The 19,197-nt window shown below is 40.8% G+C and overlaps 1 protein-coding gene across 1 annotated transcript in view; it reads right to left on the bottom strand.

Annotated features, from left to right (window-relative positions):
- The window catches only part of kcnn2 (potassium calcium-activated channel subfamily N member 2), a gene marked incomplete at its 5' end in the record, with an annotated part of 29,813 nt that overhangs the window by 3,773 nt on the left and 6,843 nt on the right, over nt 1-19,197 (bottom strand). Inside the window, 5 exons of the mRNA XM_080476573.1 lie at nt 1,567-1,636; nt 6,591-6,718; nt 6,822-6,932; nt 8,359-8,500; nt 8,765-9,183. Of these exons, the coding sequence (XP_080332699.1) occupies nt 1,567-1,636; nt 6,591-6,718; nt 6,822-6,932; nt 8,359-8,500; nt 8,765-9,183 (870 nt within the window). The remainder of the gene's footprint in view (nt 1-1,566; nt 1,637-6,590; nt 6,719-6,821; nt 6,933-8,358; nt 8,501-8,764; nt 9,184-19,197) is intronic.

Genomic DNA, 19,197 nt, shown 5'->3' with positions numbered 1-19,197 from the left:
AATTGGTGTCATGGAGTGCTGCTGCAAGAAGGCGACTGCTGGGGTATTAGTCATTGTACAGTCTAATAAACCCTGGCAGCTCACAGGCGATGGGATCCATCACTTACCTTGTCCTCTTCTTATCTGGAGCAGGAACCATGGAATAGACTGTCTATGTGAATCAATGAGAACTAAAGAAGCAGCTCTCCCCAGATGTCTGAGTTCAATAATAATACATAATATCTTGGAATCTCATGATTTTGCTTTTCATAAGAGTATCCATGATTTGTTACCCGTCACAAAGCGACATATAGAGCTGAAGAAACCCAAGTATGAGCATCTTCTGTAAATATAGAAATAAGACCAGCACATGTTGACTAGTACTGCCCAAAAGAGTTAGAGTGAAAGATAAGGCCCATTGATTCATGAAGTATTATAAATAGAGGAACTGATGGGAGTAAAAATACATATAGATCCACTTCAACCATTAAAGAAATCCTTAAAATCGTCCCATCAGCCTATTTCTGGACAAGATAAGAGAAGAAGAGAGAGGAAAGCAGCTGAGATTGTTTCAAACTGTAGCTTGAGTGAACAATTTTGCAATTTGAGGACATGTAATTCAGCCTGAATGGTAAATGGGAGAAGTGCTGTGGAGGAAAAATGACATTCAACAAATGCTTCACTACTTTCACAATGAAAGGAAGAAAAGTGAGTCTAAGAGGGACTACAGTGGCGATGATGAATTGAAGAGGATACAATGTGATCTGAGGAATTTCACAGAGCACTGCAGTGGCGATGCATCTTCCAAAGATATGTTCAGCTCTATTTAGCTCCCATCTTTCCACTGAGAGCATGAAAAGACTGAATCCACACTGCCCTCTTAAGGCGTCAGACTGTTATAGCAACAATTAAAACTCCAGCTGAGGCGCGCTGGCCACCGGCCACCTTATCCAATGTCATATCCCAACTCTCGCTGCTGTTTTACACCACCGGGTGATTAGGCAATATTAACTAATACCTTTCATGACATGCTGGAAAATATCCAGTTTGACTGTGGTGTACTTGTGAATGTCAAAGCGCCCCGCCTTTCTCGCTTCTTTTTCTCTGCCTTTATTTCTGGCTGAATCATCAGATCACAGTGTGTCTCCCTTCCCAGGTTACTGTTTCTGCTGTGTCAGGCTGGCGCACTGCCTGGTCTTTCCCTAAGGTTTGTCGGCTTCTGTTTAGTGCATCTGGAGACAAACATCAGAGAATACATGAAGTGAAAAACTGTACTGGGTGTTTGCATATGCAAAAAGGGCTTCTTGTTTATTTCAGTCAGTAAATTTCAGGAGATCATGTCCGGGGGGCAGTAATTTACGCTGCAAAATAAAGAGACGTTATTATTTAATACCCACACAATCTGACGCGCAGTCAACCAGAAGCATCACCCAGATGTATAGCCTGTCTGTTTATTTGACACCTGTAGACTTTGATGATATTAGAAAACACAACTAATTCAGCGTGTGGACTAGCATGCATTGAATTCAGTCACACAGAGGAAAGGATTGTTATCCTGTTGCACAAAGCAGCAGGAGGCTATCTTACCTTAGCAAGGTCCACTAGTGAGTTTGCTTGGTCATTCAGCTTGCGTTGCTCCATTTTAACACTTCTCAATCTGAACACAAGACCATTCAGAACCCAAATGAATTAACGCGGTCAGAAGCGGTCATTCTCTTTCTGAAGTTGTGCACACACAGGGCATACACATGGAGAGCACTCCTAAGGACATGCACAGGATGTGTGTAGAGAATGCGGGGATTGCAGGGGGGAGTCGGTCTGTTTGGTTGAGCTGCATGCAAGTGGAGAGGAGACCACAGGGGAAAATAGGAGAGCTGCCTCAGAGGAACATGAGAGCAGCTCTGAATCCTACTCAACCAACACTAAAGACAAGAGGGGAGAGAGTGCATACATGGTGCAATCAGGATTCACCAAGGCCTATAGCGACTCGACAAATAAGAATATAAAGCAACAAAAGTGGCTCGATGTTGCTTTTGGGTGTTTTCTTCAAACAACAAAACTACTTCTCTCTCTTATGATTATAAACTATTCTTTAAAATGCCAAATACATTTAATATTAGCATAAAGGAGGCAGGTACACTAATTCTTTTGTTTTAATTTTAAGACAACAAAATGGTAAAAAATCTACTTGTCTTCACAATCTGACTCGTAATGTTTTCCCGGATAGAAGATAACACTCTTCCATAAAGCTTACAAATGGCATAACCTCCCCATGACACGTGGCTTGTGAGATATAATCTATAAAAGTGTCCATTTTTCATTGCCCCGAAACTCCTCACAATATCTGGCAAAAAGATCTCACCTACTTCATGCAACATGCTTAAATAATTCACATCTCCTGCTTAATTAGGCTCCGAGAGCCTAGTTTAACTCTGCTTCTCAGGGGGCTCAAAAACAGCAACCGTGCAGTATTGTAGCGTGTCAGCCACACGTGGTTTTGAGATATTAAAGAGGTTTTTCTGCCCTCCTGAAACACCACATGCCTGTTAAATTACAGCTAACTCAATCAAAAAAAAAGTAACATCATGGTGGCCGGTCTGGCACTGTGTTTCAGATTGTGATAAAATAGTACCATTGTCAATAATAATGAGATTTTAAAAACAAAAAACAAAAACATTATTCAAGTGAGAAGTGAATGCAGTTTTAGTGAGGTAATTATTATGTTGTGTGCATATCCAAGGTAAACATTAGACCAGATCCAGAAGGGATTCGGGGGACCTCTGGGGAGTTTCTTAATTTATCCAGATGCACCAGTTTTTGTGCAGCACAGGATTTCTTTTCTGTTTCCTGAAGACAAGCAAATGTGGAGCGACCATGACAGGTTAGACCAACAGAGGGTGCACTGTCACTTAACTAATCTACAAAGGAGGGAATGTAGCCTGGCAAGTGAAGCTTGAACAGCTTCCTACACAGCAAGACTGTTCGGAATATGATAGAAAAAAACAGCATTTCAATACTTCAAATAGTCAAACCAAACAAAGGAAAATAGTTGTCTCCTGAAAATGTGACACATTACTAGATCTTCAATGATAAATGGTTTTGGAGTTGATGTAAGACCTGTTAGATTGATACATTTCACAGTTGGATGACCAATAGTTGTTTTGATGCAGCTTGAGGTCACGATGAGACAACCCCCTTATCCTGTCCTTTTACATTCTGCGTCTGTTTCCTTTCAGTCAATCACTCTTGGTGGGCTGCACTGTTTCTGAATGGGCACTCTGAATCTGCTTGCTATTCATCAGGGGAAAACAGCTACGCTAAGCTTTTCAAAAGCTCACTAAATCTGTAAGGGCAATCTCTGTTAGTGCAGCTCGATATCTTTTTTTTTTTTTAATATATCTTTTCAACATGCTTTCTTTGTCGCGACCTCTGTTTACCTCATTGTGGACAGAAATGCAAATGTATCTCTTCTGTAATGGACGGGGTGAACATTTTGCTGCTGCCAGACAGTTTTGTTTTTTTTCTTTCTTTTTTTAACTCCTCTGTCCCTGTTGACAGCATTACGCTGTCGGTCACAGTCGCAGCCTCTTCAGCCTGAGAGGAATTGCTCTGAGGCTTTACCATGACCTTCGGCTCAGGTCACTTTCCTGTTTCTCCAACTCACTGATCTCTGAGCTAACAAGCACTCAGTGTTGTGCTTCCTGCTATGATTCCCACTTGGACCTTGTAGAAAGGAAGGGACAGCGTTCCCAGAGGGGACAGTCTTGTTGCTCTGAGACACTCGATTTCACAGCTGCTATGGGCTGTAAGACATTCGGATGCACGTGTGCGACACCATAGCTGCAGCGTGGAACATCGTACCGTCTGCATGACCTTTGCAGTGTTTGAGTTACATCTGCTGCTACCTCTCCTGATTCTTCCTGCATGACAGCTGCATGTCCTTGTGCATGTGCCGTTTCACTAGCCGTGGTAATACTGAATCTCTGCTACTGTGTCATCCAACAGAGAAATGGAGGAAATGTGGCTGCAAATGTCAAACAGGCGTAACAATGGTTCCACTCGCCGAAAGATGACCCTGAGCCCCGGTCTGCATAGGAGCATGACAGCTTGGCTGTATAATGTGGCTTTTGGAGGTAATATAACTTATATTGTGCAACTGCAGGTCCGTCTTCTGTAGAGCTCTAGTTGTCATCCTTCGGTATGTGAAAGCACAGTTGATTGGAGTTTAATCAGTGCCTTTCTGATTAAAGATCAAAGTCTCATCACATCCATGCAGAAATGGAAAGAAAAACACCCTCCATCACTGATAACTGAAATTCACTCAATATGCATCTGTGGGTGTGGATACAATGTGCAGCATAAATCTGTTCAGGAACTGTTTGCAGTGGTTATTTGTAACTTGACTAATCGATGAAAAATGTAGACAGTAATGTGCATTTTGTCAAACTGACATGCGTCTCTTTGAAACTAAGATAAACCTTTGTAGCTGCTTGAAATAAATGACGACATCTTGTCATATCAAGCCATTAGATGCACCGTTTTCAAAGCATGAATTTCACTTATCAAATGAGGGAGTGTAATTTTTTTTTATTTTTTTTTTTATTTTTTTAGTAACATTATCGGGTTCAAGGACAAGCTCTCGTTAGCATGCACACGACAGGCCTGTATCTATGTGTGAGGCGAAGACTTACTTTCGAGCTCTATTGCATTGTGTCGACACAAACAGGAAAAAAAAAAAGGAAACATGAAGTAGACAAATGAATTATTACAACAACAGATCAACATATTCAGATGGTAGAATCTGTTTGAGTCTGGGTGCTGTAACCCTCATCTTTATACCATCGCCTCACCTCGGAGGAGCAGCAATAACCTGGGACTTATCTCACAGAGGGACCGGTGTTTCTGTTTTGGGACTATTTTCCAGTGGCTGCAGCTGTGCTTGCTTTCTGAATCTAATCCTCCCCCTCCCACACGCACACTTTTTTTCCAGGTGCTAATCCCGGTTATCAGTTGACGCGGTAAATAAAAACAACCTCTCCATTAAAGTGAGCAAACACTGAGCGACACGGACAGTGCCTCGAAGCATCCATGGCTCCATTTAACAACAGTTTACACTTCACATTCTTTACTGTGACTGATGATGACTGTGAGCTCTGTCTTGCAGCTTTTACGAGAGGAAGCAAACATGATAAGATCTGATTTGATGTTTACTGCAGCCACTTGACGGGTCAAGGACACCTGTAGGCCATTTACTACCCTCTGCATGTCAGGCCACATCCTGTCCTGCTTTAATCCCAATCCAGAGATTGCTCATCACACCTGGCATATATAGGTTGCAGGCAAGACCCCAAACCCTCCCCACAGATAAGCCTGTGAACGCAGCAAAAGCTTTGTATCATCAAAGTGTGACGGGAGGATGTTGGGACCATGCTGAGGAGCCGGTGTCACACAGAGTTGGACGTGACTTTCCTCTACTGAATCAGGCTCTTTATAGATTTAGCTTTAGCTCAGGGTGTTATGTTGTCCTCAAGAGCCAAAAGTGGACCTGAGATATTGTCGTCACTGCTGCAAACCACACAAACCTAACAGCAATGGACAAATGGGTTGCAAGGGCAAGAAAATGCAAATAACCAGCACAAATCCAGATGCAGTTTGCAGCAGCAGACAGCTTAGGTGTATTTGTGTTATTACTGTTTTGCAATTCAACTTCCTAATGTCCTTAAAACATAAACATGTGTTCAAAAGATTCATGAGTAAATCAAAGTTGCACATGGGAGACCACAGAGACCCATATACTAACAGAAAACCACACAAAGCAAACAAACGTACAAACAGACGTCTTAGTTGAGCACAAAACTACATACTAAAAATATACTTTCCGTTTAGTCGTGTATTTTAATAAAGCTGGTGCTGATAGCCAGTTAATAAAAGAAGCCACAGAGTAAATGTGCTGGTAAGTACTGTAGATGAAAGCAAAACAGTGAGGTGAGGCTAAAATCAATACTGTTTTGGAGTGAGATAGCACTTTGGGGCCCTTGGGGACCCACTAAAAGACTAGCTGACAGGTAAGTGACTGACCAACCGCTAGAGGAGTAGAAACCCAAATGTGTCGGCCCTGAGGTCAGCCTGACGCCCGTCTCACAGCCAAACAAACACACAAGAGTCGACCTGACAGCGAGAAGTGAGCGGGAGCGAAATCAATATTACACTGCTGTGAATTCTGTAACTTCAGAATATTTCAAAGCAAAATGAGTTTTACACAGATAAACAAAGTCTCTTTAAAAACAAACAAAACAAACAACGCATACCTTCATAAGTACTTTAAAGGAACCTCCTGTGTATCAATGAATAATATTTACATAAATCCAATTTCCATGCATATTTTACTTGAATCCACAGAACAATTAATAATCACACCTGGAAGGTTCTTCAAGTCAGCTGAAACATGGTAATCAAATTCTCACTAACATGAGAACATAATTTTTGCTACAGGTGTCAAACAATTCAGATTTCAGGTTTGTGTTGCACTGATGAATCAAATGAAAGTGATGCCGGTTAAAAATCAATGTTAGACCATCATAAGCTGACAGGGTCAAGATGGCGGCACCTACTGATGGATGGCTTGGAGGAATTTTCTCTGGTGCTTCCTGACTCTGGCGTGGTCCATCTTCCTCACTAGTTTGGTGTTCTTGTAGATGAGCCACGTCTCCCTGAGAACATTCGCAGCTGTGTTTTTCACCTAAAGAGCAAAAACCCCAGAAGTAATTAGTTGACCATGAAATGAGAGAGTAACAGAAAGTTAAGCTATTAAGTTTGTTATACAAGCCCAAACTTTTCCGTACTCTTTTTGTTAGCTGGGTGTCCATCATAAAATTGTGGACATGTTTTTCAGCTTTGGTTAATTCCAGTTTCTTTGCCACCACAGCCACCACCAAGGCAGTGCAGCCAGCTCCCTGAGGAGTAATGAGAAGAGACACAGACACACCATGTTGATTTTCATCGATATTTCCTTACCAGCCATTTTCTCCAGTCATGAATTATCATGTATGTATCAATGTATGAGCCGCTTTCAAGTATAACTTGATGTAATTCCTGTAATAATTACAACATGATTGCAGCTTATGCCTTTTTTTATTTTTTTAAATGAATTGTTTTGTGTCAAACGTCAAGTGTTTGCTAACAGCACTGAGAGACAAGAAACTATTTATTATCTAAATTACCGTCCTCTTTAAGCTACAGGTAAAGTTGATGATGTGACAGTTATAGAGTCGCCAGAGTCTCACAATTGAAGCTTCTTTTCCCACTGCAGGATCCTCATAAAAACTCAGTGGTTGACGCTCACACGAGTGAAATTTTTGTTTTCTGTAATATCAGAAATGTGTGCGTAATAGATCATTAAATATCTATTATGCCCCTTTGAGACATTTTTCTTTCTTTTTTTATTTTTTACCTAAACATCCAGTGCTTAGAGTGTGCCATGGAAACCTTTTTGTTTCAGAAATTATTATGGAGAGTAAAAGGTGTGAACAAGGGATTATTTTAGCTGCTGTTTTACAGTGAAGTTTGTCCATCCATTCATTAAATGGTTTTCAGATTGAGGCACATGCCTCCTCTTGAGGGGGCTAGAGAGCTTCAGAGACCCAGCAGGAAAAATCAAGTGATCAGGGGGATGCCTTTTTCAAACCGGATTTTTCTGTTTTAGATAGAAGATAGATACAATGGTTTATTGTCATTGTACAAGTGCAATGCAATTAAAAAGAGAACTCTTGTGGTTCACAGTGCAACTACAACAAGACAAAAGATATATTCTATAATTACAAAGATAAAAGCTACACATTTATATGAGCCAATTAAACCTAGAAATAAGGTTTGTGGTATAAATGATAGGCAAAACAGCCAACATCAAACAGGTATAAGTTCCTATTTTGAGACTAATTCATAATAAAAATACATAATTATAGTTTAAAATTATTAATCGTTATTATGATAGATGCTTTTTTAGGACAGAAATCCTTTCTCGTGTAATAAAATTAATAAAATCAGCTTTTGTACTTTACCATAAGTCAAATTATGACAATTACAGACATATTATTGTGACTTACCATCATTTTGAAAAACATGTAATTCGCATGAGAAAGTTGTGTATTTTTCTTACTTCCAAATACTATCTGTCTGGCATTCAACCAAACTGTGATTATGTGGTGTGAGACAAAGCAGTGTGATATTTGGGGGTTTTGATGAAGCAAAATGTTTTCCAAGCTCAGTACAGCGGAGCTCTTCCTCCCACGCTGAAAACCTCTGGTTCATACAGCAACAATCCCACCAATGAGGCCTCTCTTAATCTACTACTGAAAAAGTCACTCACTCTGTTTTACTCACCATGATGCCAGTCAGGAGACAGACTCCCTTCCCACAGTATGTGTGTGGAACCATATCCCCATATCCAATGGTTAGAAACGTGATTGAGATCAACCACATGGCTCCGAGGAAGTTACTGGTTATGTCCTGGTTGTCATGGTATCTGCAATAAATAATTAAATGTAATAGATTGACCAGTTTTTAAATGCACTCGCAGTAGCTGACATTACAGCTTAATTTAGAAAAAACAACACGTATGTTTAAAAATGATTTACAAAATGTTGGTGTGAAAGCTTTTCTGAGTAAACTGCTCTATCTTGATGCCAGGACTCAAACTGCTAGAATGTGTGTACACAATCTATTTTTATGCCTTATCTATGTTTAATGTGAAGCAGCACGGCATAGCGTGAGAAACTGATCCAGGCACCTCTCGCAAGCTCGCACTGTCCATGCAGCGATGATCCATAGCGAGATGGTGAAGACCAGCAGCACAGTGCCGGGACAGATGGTCATGAGGGTCTTCATCACAAAGCGTGTGTTAAAGTTAATCTTGTTGAGTGCACCGATACTGCGGGACGAGGCATCCGTGAAGAGCTTGCTGTGCAGCAGCATGACACGAGCAATGAGGTACAGCCGCAGGAACATGGGGATGGACAGGATGATGTCCACGTCCGCATCCGTCTTGGATGGCACATAGGAATAGGCCAAACGGGCTGTCCAGGTGAAGGTGTAGTTCCCCGGGATGGGGTGTATGGCGCACACCAGGATCTCCAGGCAGATGAAGAAGATGCGCTCATATGTCATGGCTATCCTCCAGTCATCAGCTGCATTGTCCACCATAAATAACTGCAAGGAGAGGGCAGTGTGAGGCCAGCGGAGGGTGAACGACAGCTAACATTTTCATCATGTTGACACAGCAAGCTACAGGAAATCATTAAACTCATTAAAACAAAAATAAGCCAGCAAATTATTGAATCACTACTGTGAGCCACCATTTTTTAAAAGAGGTGCAGACCAAGACAACAAAGATAACGTATACAACATGTGTAGGGAGCTTCCTCTGTCAAGGGCAGAAAAGCCCCTCAGGTAGAAGCAGCAGAGTCTGATGCAGGCCGCCCAACTGAAATATCACATCTTTGTATTTCAACATGCATTTTCGAATCAATAACTTGATTCTGCTATGATTTCATATCCGATCTAGTTGGGTCCAATTATAACCATGCTATAAGAAACTTAAACTGATGGATGGATTTGTACTAATCTTATATATTCTTGAGTTTTAAGAAGTAAATGGTATAATGTTTGGTCTGTAATGGCTGTTCAGAAGATTAACTTTGAATATCATTTTATTGCTAAGCAAAACAAGGGAATCGGCTGTCATTTTAATTTTAACCAGTGAGTATTTTTGGAGCATAAAAAGTAAATAAAGATGAAACACTTTGCAATTCAAGCTGCCTTCCTTGTTTCATACATCATCTTAACTGAATATCTTGGGAGTTTTTATATTTTCTAGCGAGACATTTCAAGGTCACCGGGTGATCTGTTGACTCTGAGGATTAATGGTGATGGATATCTTGGATGTTTTTGACATAATTCCTGTGGATTATATTTACAAGGCGTCCTTCCAGTGACGAATGAAACATTTTCTTTAAAATAATGATGCGATCTATGGATGAGATGGACTTCTTTGAGCTTAGATTCTTCCACAACCTTCTATTTCTCTCCGTTTTCAGTCTCTTTTATCCAGTCCAGATAAAATGTGTTACATTAGCAGCGTGCAGTGAGCAATTTCAACTTCAAAGCATTATACTGATGAGAACATCTGCCACCCCAACATTAGCATTAGGTTCTGATCGCCTGGCCAGAAGGTACGCCTTTTCACTCGGGGACCTTGTAGTGAGTGAATTTCAGCGCCTCTCATCACTCTTCCTCAGCCTGTCCTCTTGCCGTATAAAGCAGCTTCCTCACATGGTCACTTCTGCTGCTGCTGCTGCCTCTTGTTCACCCCCGCTCCCCTCTTCATCACTTTCAATCCAATCTACAGTTATCTTCCGTCAGAAGATTCACTGCACAGTGTATTCACCCTGAACTAATGGGCTCAGGCCATGACTGCCGTCACCAGCTCGCTCACAGAGATCCCCGATCATGCCTACAGCTGCAGACAGACTATCTCAATCCCACTCCTCTTTGCTGCTGTTGGATGCAAATTAAACACTATCAAATCATCTTAACTTTTCCTGTATTAGTTAAATAATTCTTCTCTCTGACACGCCACACTGACGTTCCTCCACAGCTGCCGCTGCTCCATCCACTCAATCACATCAAGGTCCTCTTCCTCCCCAAGCCGTCACAAATGGCAGTAGATATTTCACAAAATGTTGCTGTCAGCAAATCTGAGCGAGGTTTCCCGGCGGCTGTTTATGCCATGAGAGCAGGCGCGTCAGTGAAGGGGGGATAAAAAAAGACAAGAAAAACCGCACCATTACATTTCGTCGGGAACCTCCCTAATGTGCTTGGTAATGAATTATGGGATGTCCAGCGACTCCTCAGGATTTAAAATGAAAAATTATACAGGTACACCGTACAATATTTTTGCCTACAGCTCAACCTAGCCGGAGACAGGGCTGTGCACAATGCAGTTCATTTTTCACCTCAGCTCATCAATATTGTTGGAGGGGGAGGTTTGTCTGCTTTGTCTGCAGACGCGGCCGGCGTAAAATGAATTTTTAGTTTGAAAGAGAGTTCATCATACCTATTTTAGCTTTTGCTTCTTTGGCTTCCAGTAAACTTTTAATTGATTTGTAGGTTTTAACTTTTAATGCCTTTGCTGGATTTAGAGCTAAGTGCCTGTTAGATTTTCTGACCCCTTCTGTTCCTGGTTGTAACCTAAAGTCTCAGGCTAAAGCTCTGTCCAAAATCCAGCAATCTAGGCTGCGGATTAAGGGAGATTTGACTTTATCTGTTATTACCAACACTCTTTCAAACAACCTCCCTGAGGAGATCAGAGTGGCGAGCTCCTTATCTCCTTTTAAATCACTCTTGAAAACATATTTGCATTACTGTGTCTTAGCAGGGCCGATGGTCTGAACAATGTCTTACACATCTTAAAGCACTGTTTTTCATATCAGTTCTGATGAAGCTTATTTTTCACTTTGATATATTTATATATATATATATATTTACTTTTGATAGCTGTTCTGCTTTAAATATTCCACTTTACAAATTGGTTCAACAATCAGTGCAGTCATCAGATGCATATAGTGATAATAATTCCTATTAAGAATTCACATTTCTTAACTTGACAAGAGCTATAGTTGACGTTTTGGAAGTATTGGAGCATGAGCCACCTCTAATAAAACTTCAACCTAATTGTGTATCTGCTCACCGTTTGAATAGTGGACTTCCTAATGTTTTAACGTAAGACATTATTGTAAACCTCTGTTTGGATTCATTGGGGAAAAGAAGCATTACATTTGTTCTGCTAATTAGATTATTACAATTTTAAATATCTGGTTAATCTTTATGGATGGTCTACAACTGTTGATTGGTTCGGGTTTGTAGCATTCAAACATAATTTATCTCCGTTACAGTTGTAATAGATTATATACAGAAAAAAGAAGAAATCACTTTTCTTCTGCTTGCACTTCAACTAAAGCTCTCTGACGTCCCCTGTGTGAGGCCTAAACTGTTCCAGAAGTGCTGATCTATAGTGAACTTTCTGTAATGCAATATAATGCATATTTAGCTTAATTAAGTCCAGTTAATTTCTGCACAGCCTTTTTGTTCTCCAATTTCAGTAAATGTGTGATATATCTTTCAAAACAGCAGTTTTATGACTGAATAAAATGTTCCTACAGCTCAGCACACACAGGGGGGGACGCATCACGACTCGGCATTGTGCCAGCTCCTCTCGGTTTAGTGTAATTTGGAAATTGTCATTATAGGAATAAAAAAAAAAATGGTCCCGCTCATGGAAGGCTAATGGGATCAATGATCTAGATTGTAAATCCACCCTGATTCATGAAATGGAATTGCTCAAAAAGTCATATTTCTCATATCAAAAATAAAGCTCCCAGTCAAAGTGTTGGAGTCAAGGACAAAAACGGCACACAAGAACAAAAACAATCAATAACACCACGCAATGCCTCTTCTCTCACAGACATACATGAATGCTCCACATACTGCAGTTTGACAGCTCCAAGGGCCCGCCGCTTTACTCTAACACACAAACTTCACTGAGCACTTTGTGCTTATTATAGCTTCTGAGACACTTAGGAGCCAAACAGCTACTGTACAAGACATTTCAACTGTCAACAAATTGGCAAATTACCGAAAAGAAAAACCTGGCAGGCGCTAGAACTACCACATGTTCCTGAACAAATGATACAACAGTCTCACAAAGCCTCCACAGCCCGTTTATATTTATTTAAAAGCCACAATCAAAGCCCCCCCCCCCCACACGATTAAAAACAACAAATGAATTAAACTTTCAGAGGCAGTTGTTCATATCAAATGAGCGACACCGAGTCCCTTTAACAAACTGACATCTGTCAGAGAAGTGTGTAACTCTAACCACAGCTTGTCCTGTTCAGCTTTCCAGCTAGAGTGTAATGTAGACACGGAAACACAAGCTGTGACTTCACTCTACTACGGTTTTGTTACTTACAGAATTGGAGCTCTGAAAGCAGCTAAATCTATTGTTTGCACACAGTGTGAGCCTCGTTTTATTTTACATTTCAAACAGCAAACCGGCCCTTTCAAAAGCAGTTACAAAGTTTGTTACCTCAAAACAATGTAATTAAACATTTAAAAGCAGCTTGCATAAGGAAAGCCTACTTGGTGAGTAAAAGCAATTATCGTAATGGATGACCTGAAACACAATACTCAAGGGCCCTTTACCTCAGAGCATGAAATATTCCATGCAAGCAGCAGAACAAGCAGTTATGACAAAGAGGTGGAAGAAGCAACATCTGCGGTGGAAAAACATTGAACTGAACAAACGTCAGATTGGGACGATACCAAGAAGACTCAGGAAAGTGGCTGAGCCAGGAAAGTTTTAAATTGATTACAGGAAGATTAACAAATTAATGCCTATGAATAAATAACAAGAAATGATCTTATTCACTGTTGCAAGGACGCATACAAAGACTGTTTCAACGTGTGAGGATTGGCATTTAAAACGGCATGAATCAATTAGTAAGAGGTGCAAAGTGAGCAAATTATCCCTCATCAAGTTAAATTTGTGCTGGTCAGATTGAATTAAATTGACCTATTGCCTAATTGCTTTTTGATAGATCCATAAATCAAGATATTATGAGCAGAGAAACAGTAATTAAAAGCATGAACCCAAAATAGTATGACCTCATCATTCGGACATAAACTATAGAAATGTGGTCCACTAAGAAAATTCACTTAAATTACTATTCAATTGAATTATTACAACAGTAATAAAATATATATTTTTATTATAAAAGAGGCACATCTTACAAATCTTTTTTTCATGAATTAAATTTTTTTTTTTTTTTACTTACTGAAACAATAAAATACTTCAAGACTCCAAGCACATGTTTTTGTCTGGAAGGTAACAGCAGCCTGAATGGTCAGCTGAATGTGGTGCGTTCCTGTATCCATTTCAAAGTAAAACTATTTCAAATGAAAAGCTGTCTACTGTTTCACGCTCTGCCATATGTTGGTTCGCCTTGCTCGCAGTGATGGAGATGGCTGCTCTTTGTCACTATCCACTTGGTGCAGGTGGTCTAAACATTGAGGGCAGAGTGAAACTCGGTGCTGATTGCTCCGTGACAGCGGGGGTGGAAAAGGTGGGGTTTGGGGTGACTCCAACCTGCAGGGAACCGCATGATTACCATTGGCAGGTGAGTAGCCAGCTGTTAGCGAGGCGTTCAATATCCAGCCTCCTGTATGAGCGCTGCTCTCTGTGAGCACCGAAAGGCTCTGTGGCAGCACTCTGGTGCACTGCAGCTCTTTTGGTTAAACCGCTTTTACAGTTTAGCATGTAAGGCGCACGCTTGGAGTCATACTAACTCACACGTGCCCAACAAGTGGCCTGTGGGCCAAATGTGTCCCCAGTGGTGAATGGCTGCACATTTGAATCAAGTATCAATGAAATTACTCCAGGTACTGCAGTTATGTCTACGCTTGGCAGAGGATGCATCGTATTTTGAGTGCCCATTAGAAAACTAAGCAACGCAGAATCACAATACTATTTTTAGAAGGCGAGTTTGAAAACTGCACCAGGAATTTTGAAATATTTGATAGGAAAGGAGGGCCAACTCACCCCTCAGGAGGAGGAGGAGGAGGAGCAGTGGGATATTGCCAAGCACAAAATGCTGGGCAACATCAAATTCATCAGTGAACTTGGCGAACTCCCCCTCATCCACAAATCTGTCCTTCATAAGTGCATTCAAAACCGTTTTGAAGAAGAAGAAAGTGCCACTCAAAGATATGGACGACGACTTGGAACCCCCAAAACTTGGGGACATAAATGTGGTCATGAAAAGGTGAGGTCAGTTATAGGTCAGTACTTTGTAAGTGTGCGATCCTTAACAAACACCAAGGAAGCGCCTGTTCTGCAAGCTAATGTCCAACATTAATAAATCATTTGCTTTACAGTTAATGGGAGGATGTTGGGCATATTAAGCACATTTGAACCAGGTGTCAATTGAAATGACTACAAATTACTCTTACATAAAGGTTAATTCTTTTTTTTTAATTCCGTTAACTACCATAATTCTAATAAGTCTTTGCAACGCATTTGCTCGGCCACAGTTTGACCATCTTATTGTGGGGATCTAATTTTTGGGGCCCTCACCACAATCAGATTTGCTCGTCTCTGTTCAGACTGTTGGGGCAGCAGCCCAGTCGAGGGCAGCAGAGCCACAAAGGGATATTTAAAGTTTCCTGAGCGGCACAGAACTGAGCCGCACTTGTTCTTGTCCACATTTTACTTTGTAATAAATAAAGTGACAATCTTGGCATCATTTTCCAACCATACTGGGGTAAGCACCGAACATAAACTACACAAATGTGACACGAAGTAATTAATTTTCTGATTCAGCTTGCTCAGTGAAAAGAGTTGGTTAAATGAGCCGATTCTCTGTCGGCCTTTAACGGCTGTATTACGTAGGCGCAATGTTGTAACCCTACTACTTTTAGTGGTGATGCTCCAATTGATTACCATGATGAAATGAAACGTAAACGAAAACATTAGAAGAGTTGCTGGCTCCTTCTATGCTGCACCCTGTGGCTTTAGTGTCTCCGCAGCACCACCGGTCCATCTGCGGTTAAAGAACAAACATTATCTCACTCTTTTAACAGCTGTCTGCTGCCGTCTACATTTTGGTGTTTTGCTTAAGCTGTTTTCCGCTTTTTACCGTTGTTATTTGTTCATTAATATGTTTTTCTGAGGTCGAGCTCTGCATGACCCCAGTGAACTGTATCTCTCATAAGGAGGCATGTGCACTGGAGCTTGTAGTTGAGAACTTAAGACTTCAACAATGATTGATCATCCGAGTCAGATCAATAGAGCTTGCGCATCACTGTTTAACTTTCAGCTAACTGCTAAACCGCCTCAGCTGAAGTTAAATGAGTTAAAAAGTAAACGGCCCTGCTAATGTGTTGCACTTGGTGCTGCACTATGATACTGTATTTGCCCACTGCTGGGACATTAAAAAAAAAAAAAAGACCATTCAAATATAAAATGACTCCCACTACTTGAGTAACTGGTAAAGTATATCCAAATTTCATTAAAAAAGATACAGTATTCTTCTACAAGTTTTTAAATAATTTTCCCAACATTTTTGGTAGGGAGGAATTTCTTTGAAATGGTGTCTTAGAAATTGTGATGAACAAGCTCAATTGAGGGTAAAACTGTCCATTCATTAGTTTTATTTTATTTCAAACATAATAAATAAAAACTAAATAATGATTATCAGGAACTTTAACATGCCCAAAAAGGAGTAGGAAGAAACACAAGCTTATTAAACCCTCCCCCTTCTCCAGTCAGCCTGTTTGCATTCCTGTGGGCGTGCGTGTGGGCGTGTGTTTCTTTCAACAATCACATACTCATAATTTAAACAACCATAAAACTAAGCAAAGAAAGCAACCAGCAAGTAAATAAACAAGTAAATATACAGAACGTAAAATTAAAAAACATTGAGTGCATGCTCCAACTTTCTTCTTCCCTTTACCTGCTGAACTCTGCTGTTTGAATTGCTCCGTGGTTGGACTCTGCCTGACCCCCCACAACAGTGTTTCACAGTTTCACTCCACAGACTGAAATACTAAAAGTTTTTAAAGTTGTACCTGTACAGGGATGTTCATAATTTAGTCCCCCCTCTCATGTATCGCCCTCCACTAAGTATTGAAATGCTTCATGACAGTTTGTTTATGTTTCATTGGAGATTTCCAGTTGTTTTTTTTCATCCAGTTTTACCCAAAATTATTCAATTCTGTATGAATTCTTTCTAGCTGTGTGAGGGGTCAGTTTATATACCAATGCAGATATGAAGTCCTGAGATATTTTGTCTTCTGCCTTCAATCAAATACCATGAGGGTAAGTGAAGTTGTCGGTTTTCGCAGCATTAACTTTGAGCTCGAGGAACATTTACTGCTACGCTCAGAGCTCTGTGAAGTTGTTTTTAGTGAAGTGTTAAAATGCTGCTGTGTCGCAGGGGCTGTGCCATCATGTTTAGAAGAGCTGTGGATGATGGGAACGCCATTAATTTTGAAGGAGGCCTGAAAACATAGTTAAAACGTTGACCAGATGATGGTGTGAAATGAAAAATTCAGTGAACAAAACCATCTAACACATTCTGAAGGTAAGATAAGTTAGTCTAGCAAATTTTACTAATATAAAATGACCATAAATGGCTGTATTTTTTGATAAAAATAATAATAATGATAATAAACTTAGAAAAACAACATACTTTGAAGTACCACGAGTGTATTTTTCATCTGCAGATTATAAATGTATTTTTTCTCGCATGAAAATTCGTCTTGTTGCTGTAGAACTCTGGTTGAGTGAAGAATGGACTCTGAAACACGTCCTCATGGAAAGCTCATGAACCAAAATGTTTTCATTTGAAGGCTGGCCAAATAAAAAGCAAGCCAAACATGGTTTGGTAAACAGGACAGTAGTAGAAGTAGTTAGTGCTTTACAGGAGGGAGACTCAGGCTCTGCCCACACGAGCCAAAACGATCTTGTGTCTCGACCTGCAGCATGTTGTCCGCCATTGTTGTTGTTAAGTGACATTGCATTGGGCGTCGCGGGGTTATAGGTCGAGAGATGGAGCGATGACGTCATTGTTTTCCGCAATGTGCGCGTCGTCTATTCACACCTCAAAGCCGAGGCGGCGTTTTAAAATTTTGCCACTCTAGAACCCGTTAAAAAAAAGTTTTCAGGCCTCTGAAATGCAGCGCGGTGTGGACGACTGGCCAAACATGTTCCGGTTACATGAAACAGCGTTCTCCCTCACAGGCTCTGGGTCTTTGTGGACAGAGGCGAAGCTTGTCAACAGACAAGCCAGGCAGCTGCTCGGGGTCCCAAACCACTAGGAGGCCCCCAAGGGCTGACAAGCGTTCAGTTTCTGACCTTTTTTGTTGGTTTCAAATTATTCATAAATATGTTTGTTGCTTGTCAGAGGGGAATTTTAGCCTGGGGCCCCAGCACACTCTAGAATCTTCACTGTATGTGGACAGTTTGCATGTTCTTTCTGTGAGTTTTGTCCAGGTGCTCTGGTTTCCTCCCACAGGTTAAAGACATGCTTGTTGGAGTCATCTAATCTCCCATAGGTGTGAAAATGTGGATGTTGTTGTCTGCCACTGTGTTAGCCCTGTGATGGACTGGCAAGTTGTCCGGGACGTAACCTGCCCTTCACCTATATTGGCTCCAGCCCACATCGCCTCCATGACTTAATAGCTCTCTGTCATTTTATGGACCTGCACATCTTTGTCTTTTTAGCCTTAGTTTCTCATTTTAACTTGGACACAGCTGTTTTGGAGATTCCGAAAAAAAATTTTCCCAAGTGTCCTGGTTTTCTTTTCTTTGCAGTGGTATTGAAGTGCAGGAGCTCACCTGCAATAACCTCCTGCTTTGTACGACGGAGCTCACAGAACAAACAATCAACACGACAAGTGGTTCTGAGGACAAATCCGGGCGTCACATTTCACTCGTGCCTCTGTCTCTGGACTGGACTTGTTTTCTGATTAACTCAAAATGCAGTCTAATCACGAAGAGTGCATGCCCCACTCTCATCATAGGATTTTCATTAATGTCAGGCTGAGAGACAACACAGCAGTGGATGGCCTGGGATCCTTCCCCGCGTCTACGCGGCACCATCTCCGAGGAGCTCACCTGCGATGTTAGCTGGGTTGGTTACTGGTTTCACTACTCCCAATACAACTAATGGAGTGCAGCTCAATATTTAATCTGTGTAATGTGGAGATGGGAACATATATCTTGTCACTGAGAATGAAATCGCTCAATCTCATTAGTGAATTAGGTGGAGGGGTTCAGTCCAATTACACATTAATGCAATGCTTTATTTATGATATCAAAGTGAGCCACTAAGAGACCACTTTGCTGAGTAAATCTGAAGCAGTGGCAGATTGAGTTTTGCTTTTGTTTCTGAGATTAAGCCTCACATTTCCATATGCAATTCTTCTCTTCTAGCAAAGTGAAACATCTTGGAGCCAAAGTAAAAGCCTGTATAAATCTCGATTTTGTAAAATGTTGTGGCTGCTGCCGAGGCTCTGCTAATTAATAATCTAAAATCATCAGCATGCTTAAAGTGACACGAAAGGCACATTTTGGGTAAATACCATTAATAAATTATCTGTGGG

This window comes from Lipophrys pholis (assembly GCF_963383615.2).
Source record: "Lipophrys pholis genome assembly, chromosome: 12".
Lineage (NCBI taxonomy): Eukaryota > Metazoa > Chordata > Actinopteri > Blenniiformes > Blenniidae > Lipophrys > Lipophrys pholis.
Note: the sequence above shows the minus strand (reverse complement) of the source record. Positions and strands in the feature narration are given on the sequence as shown.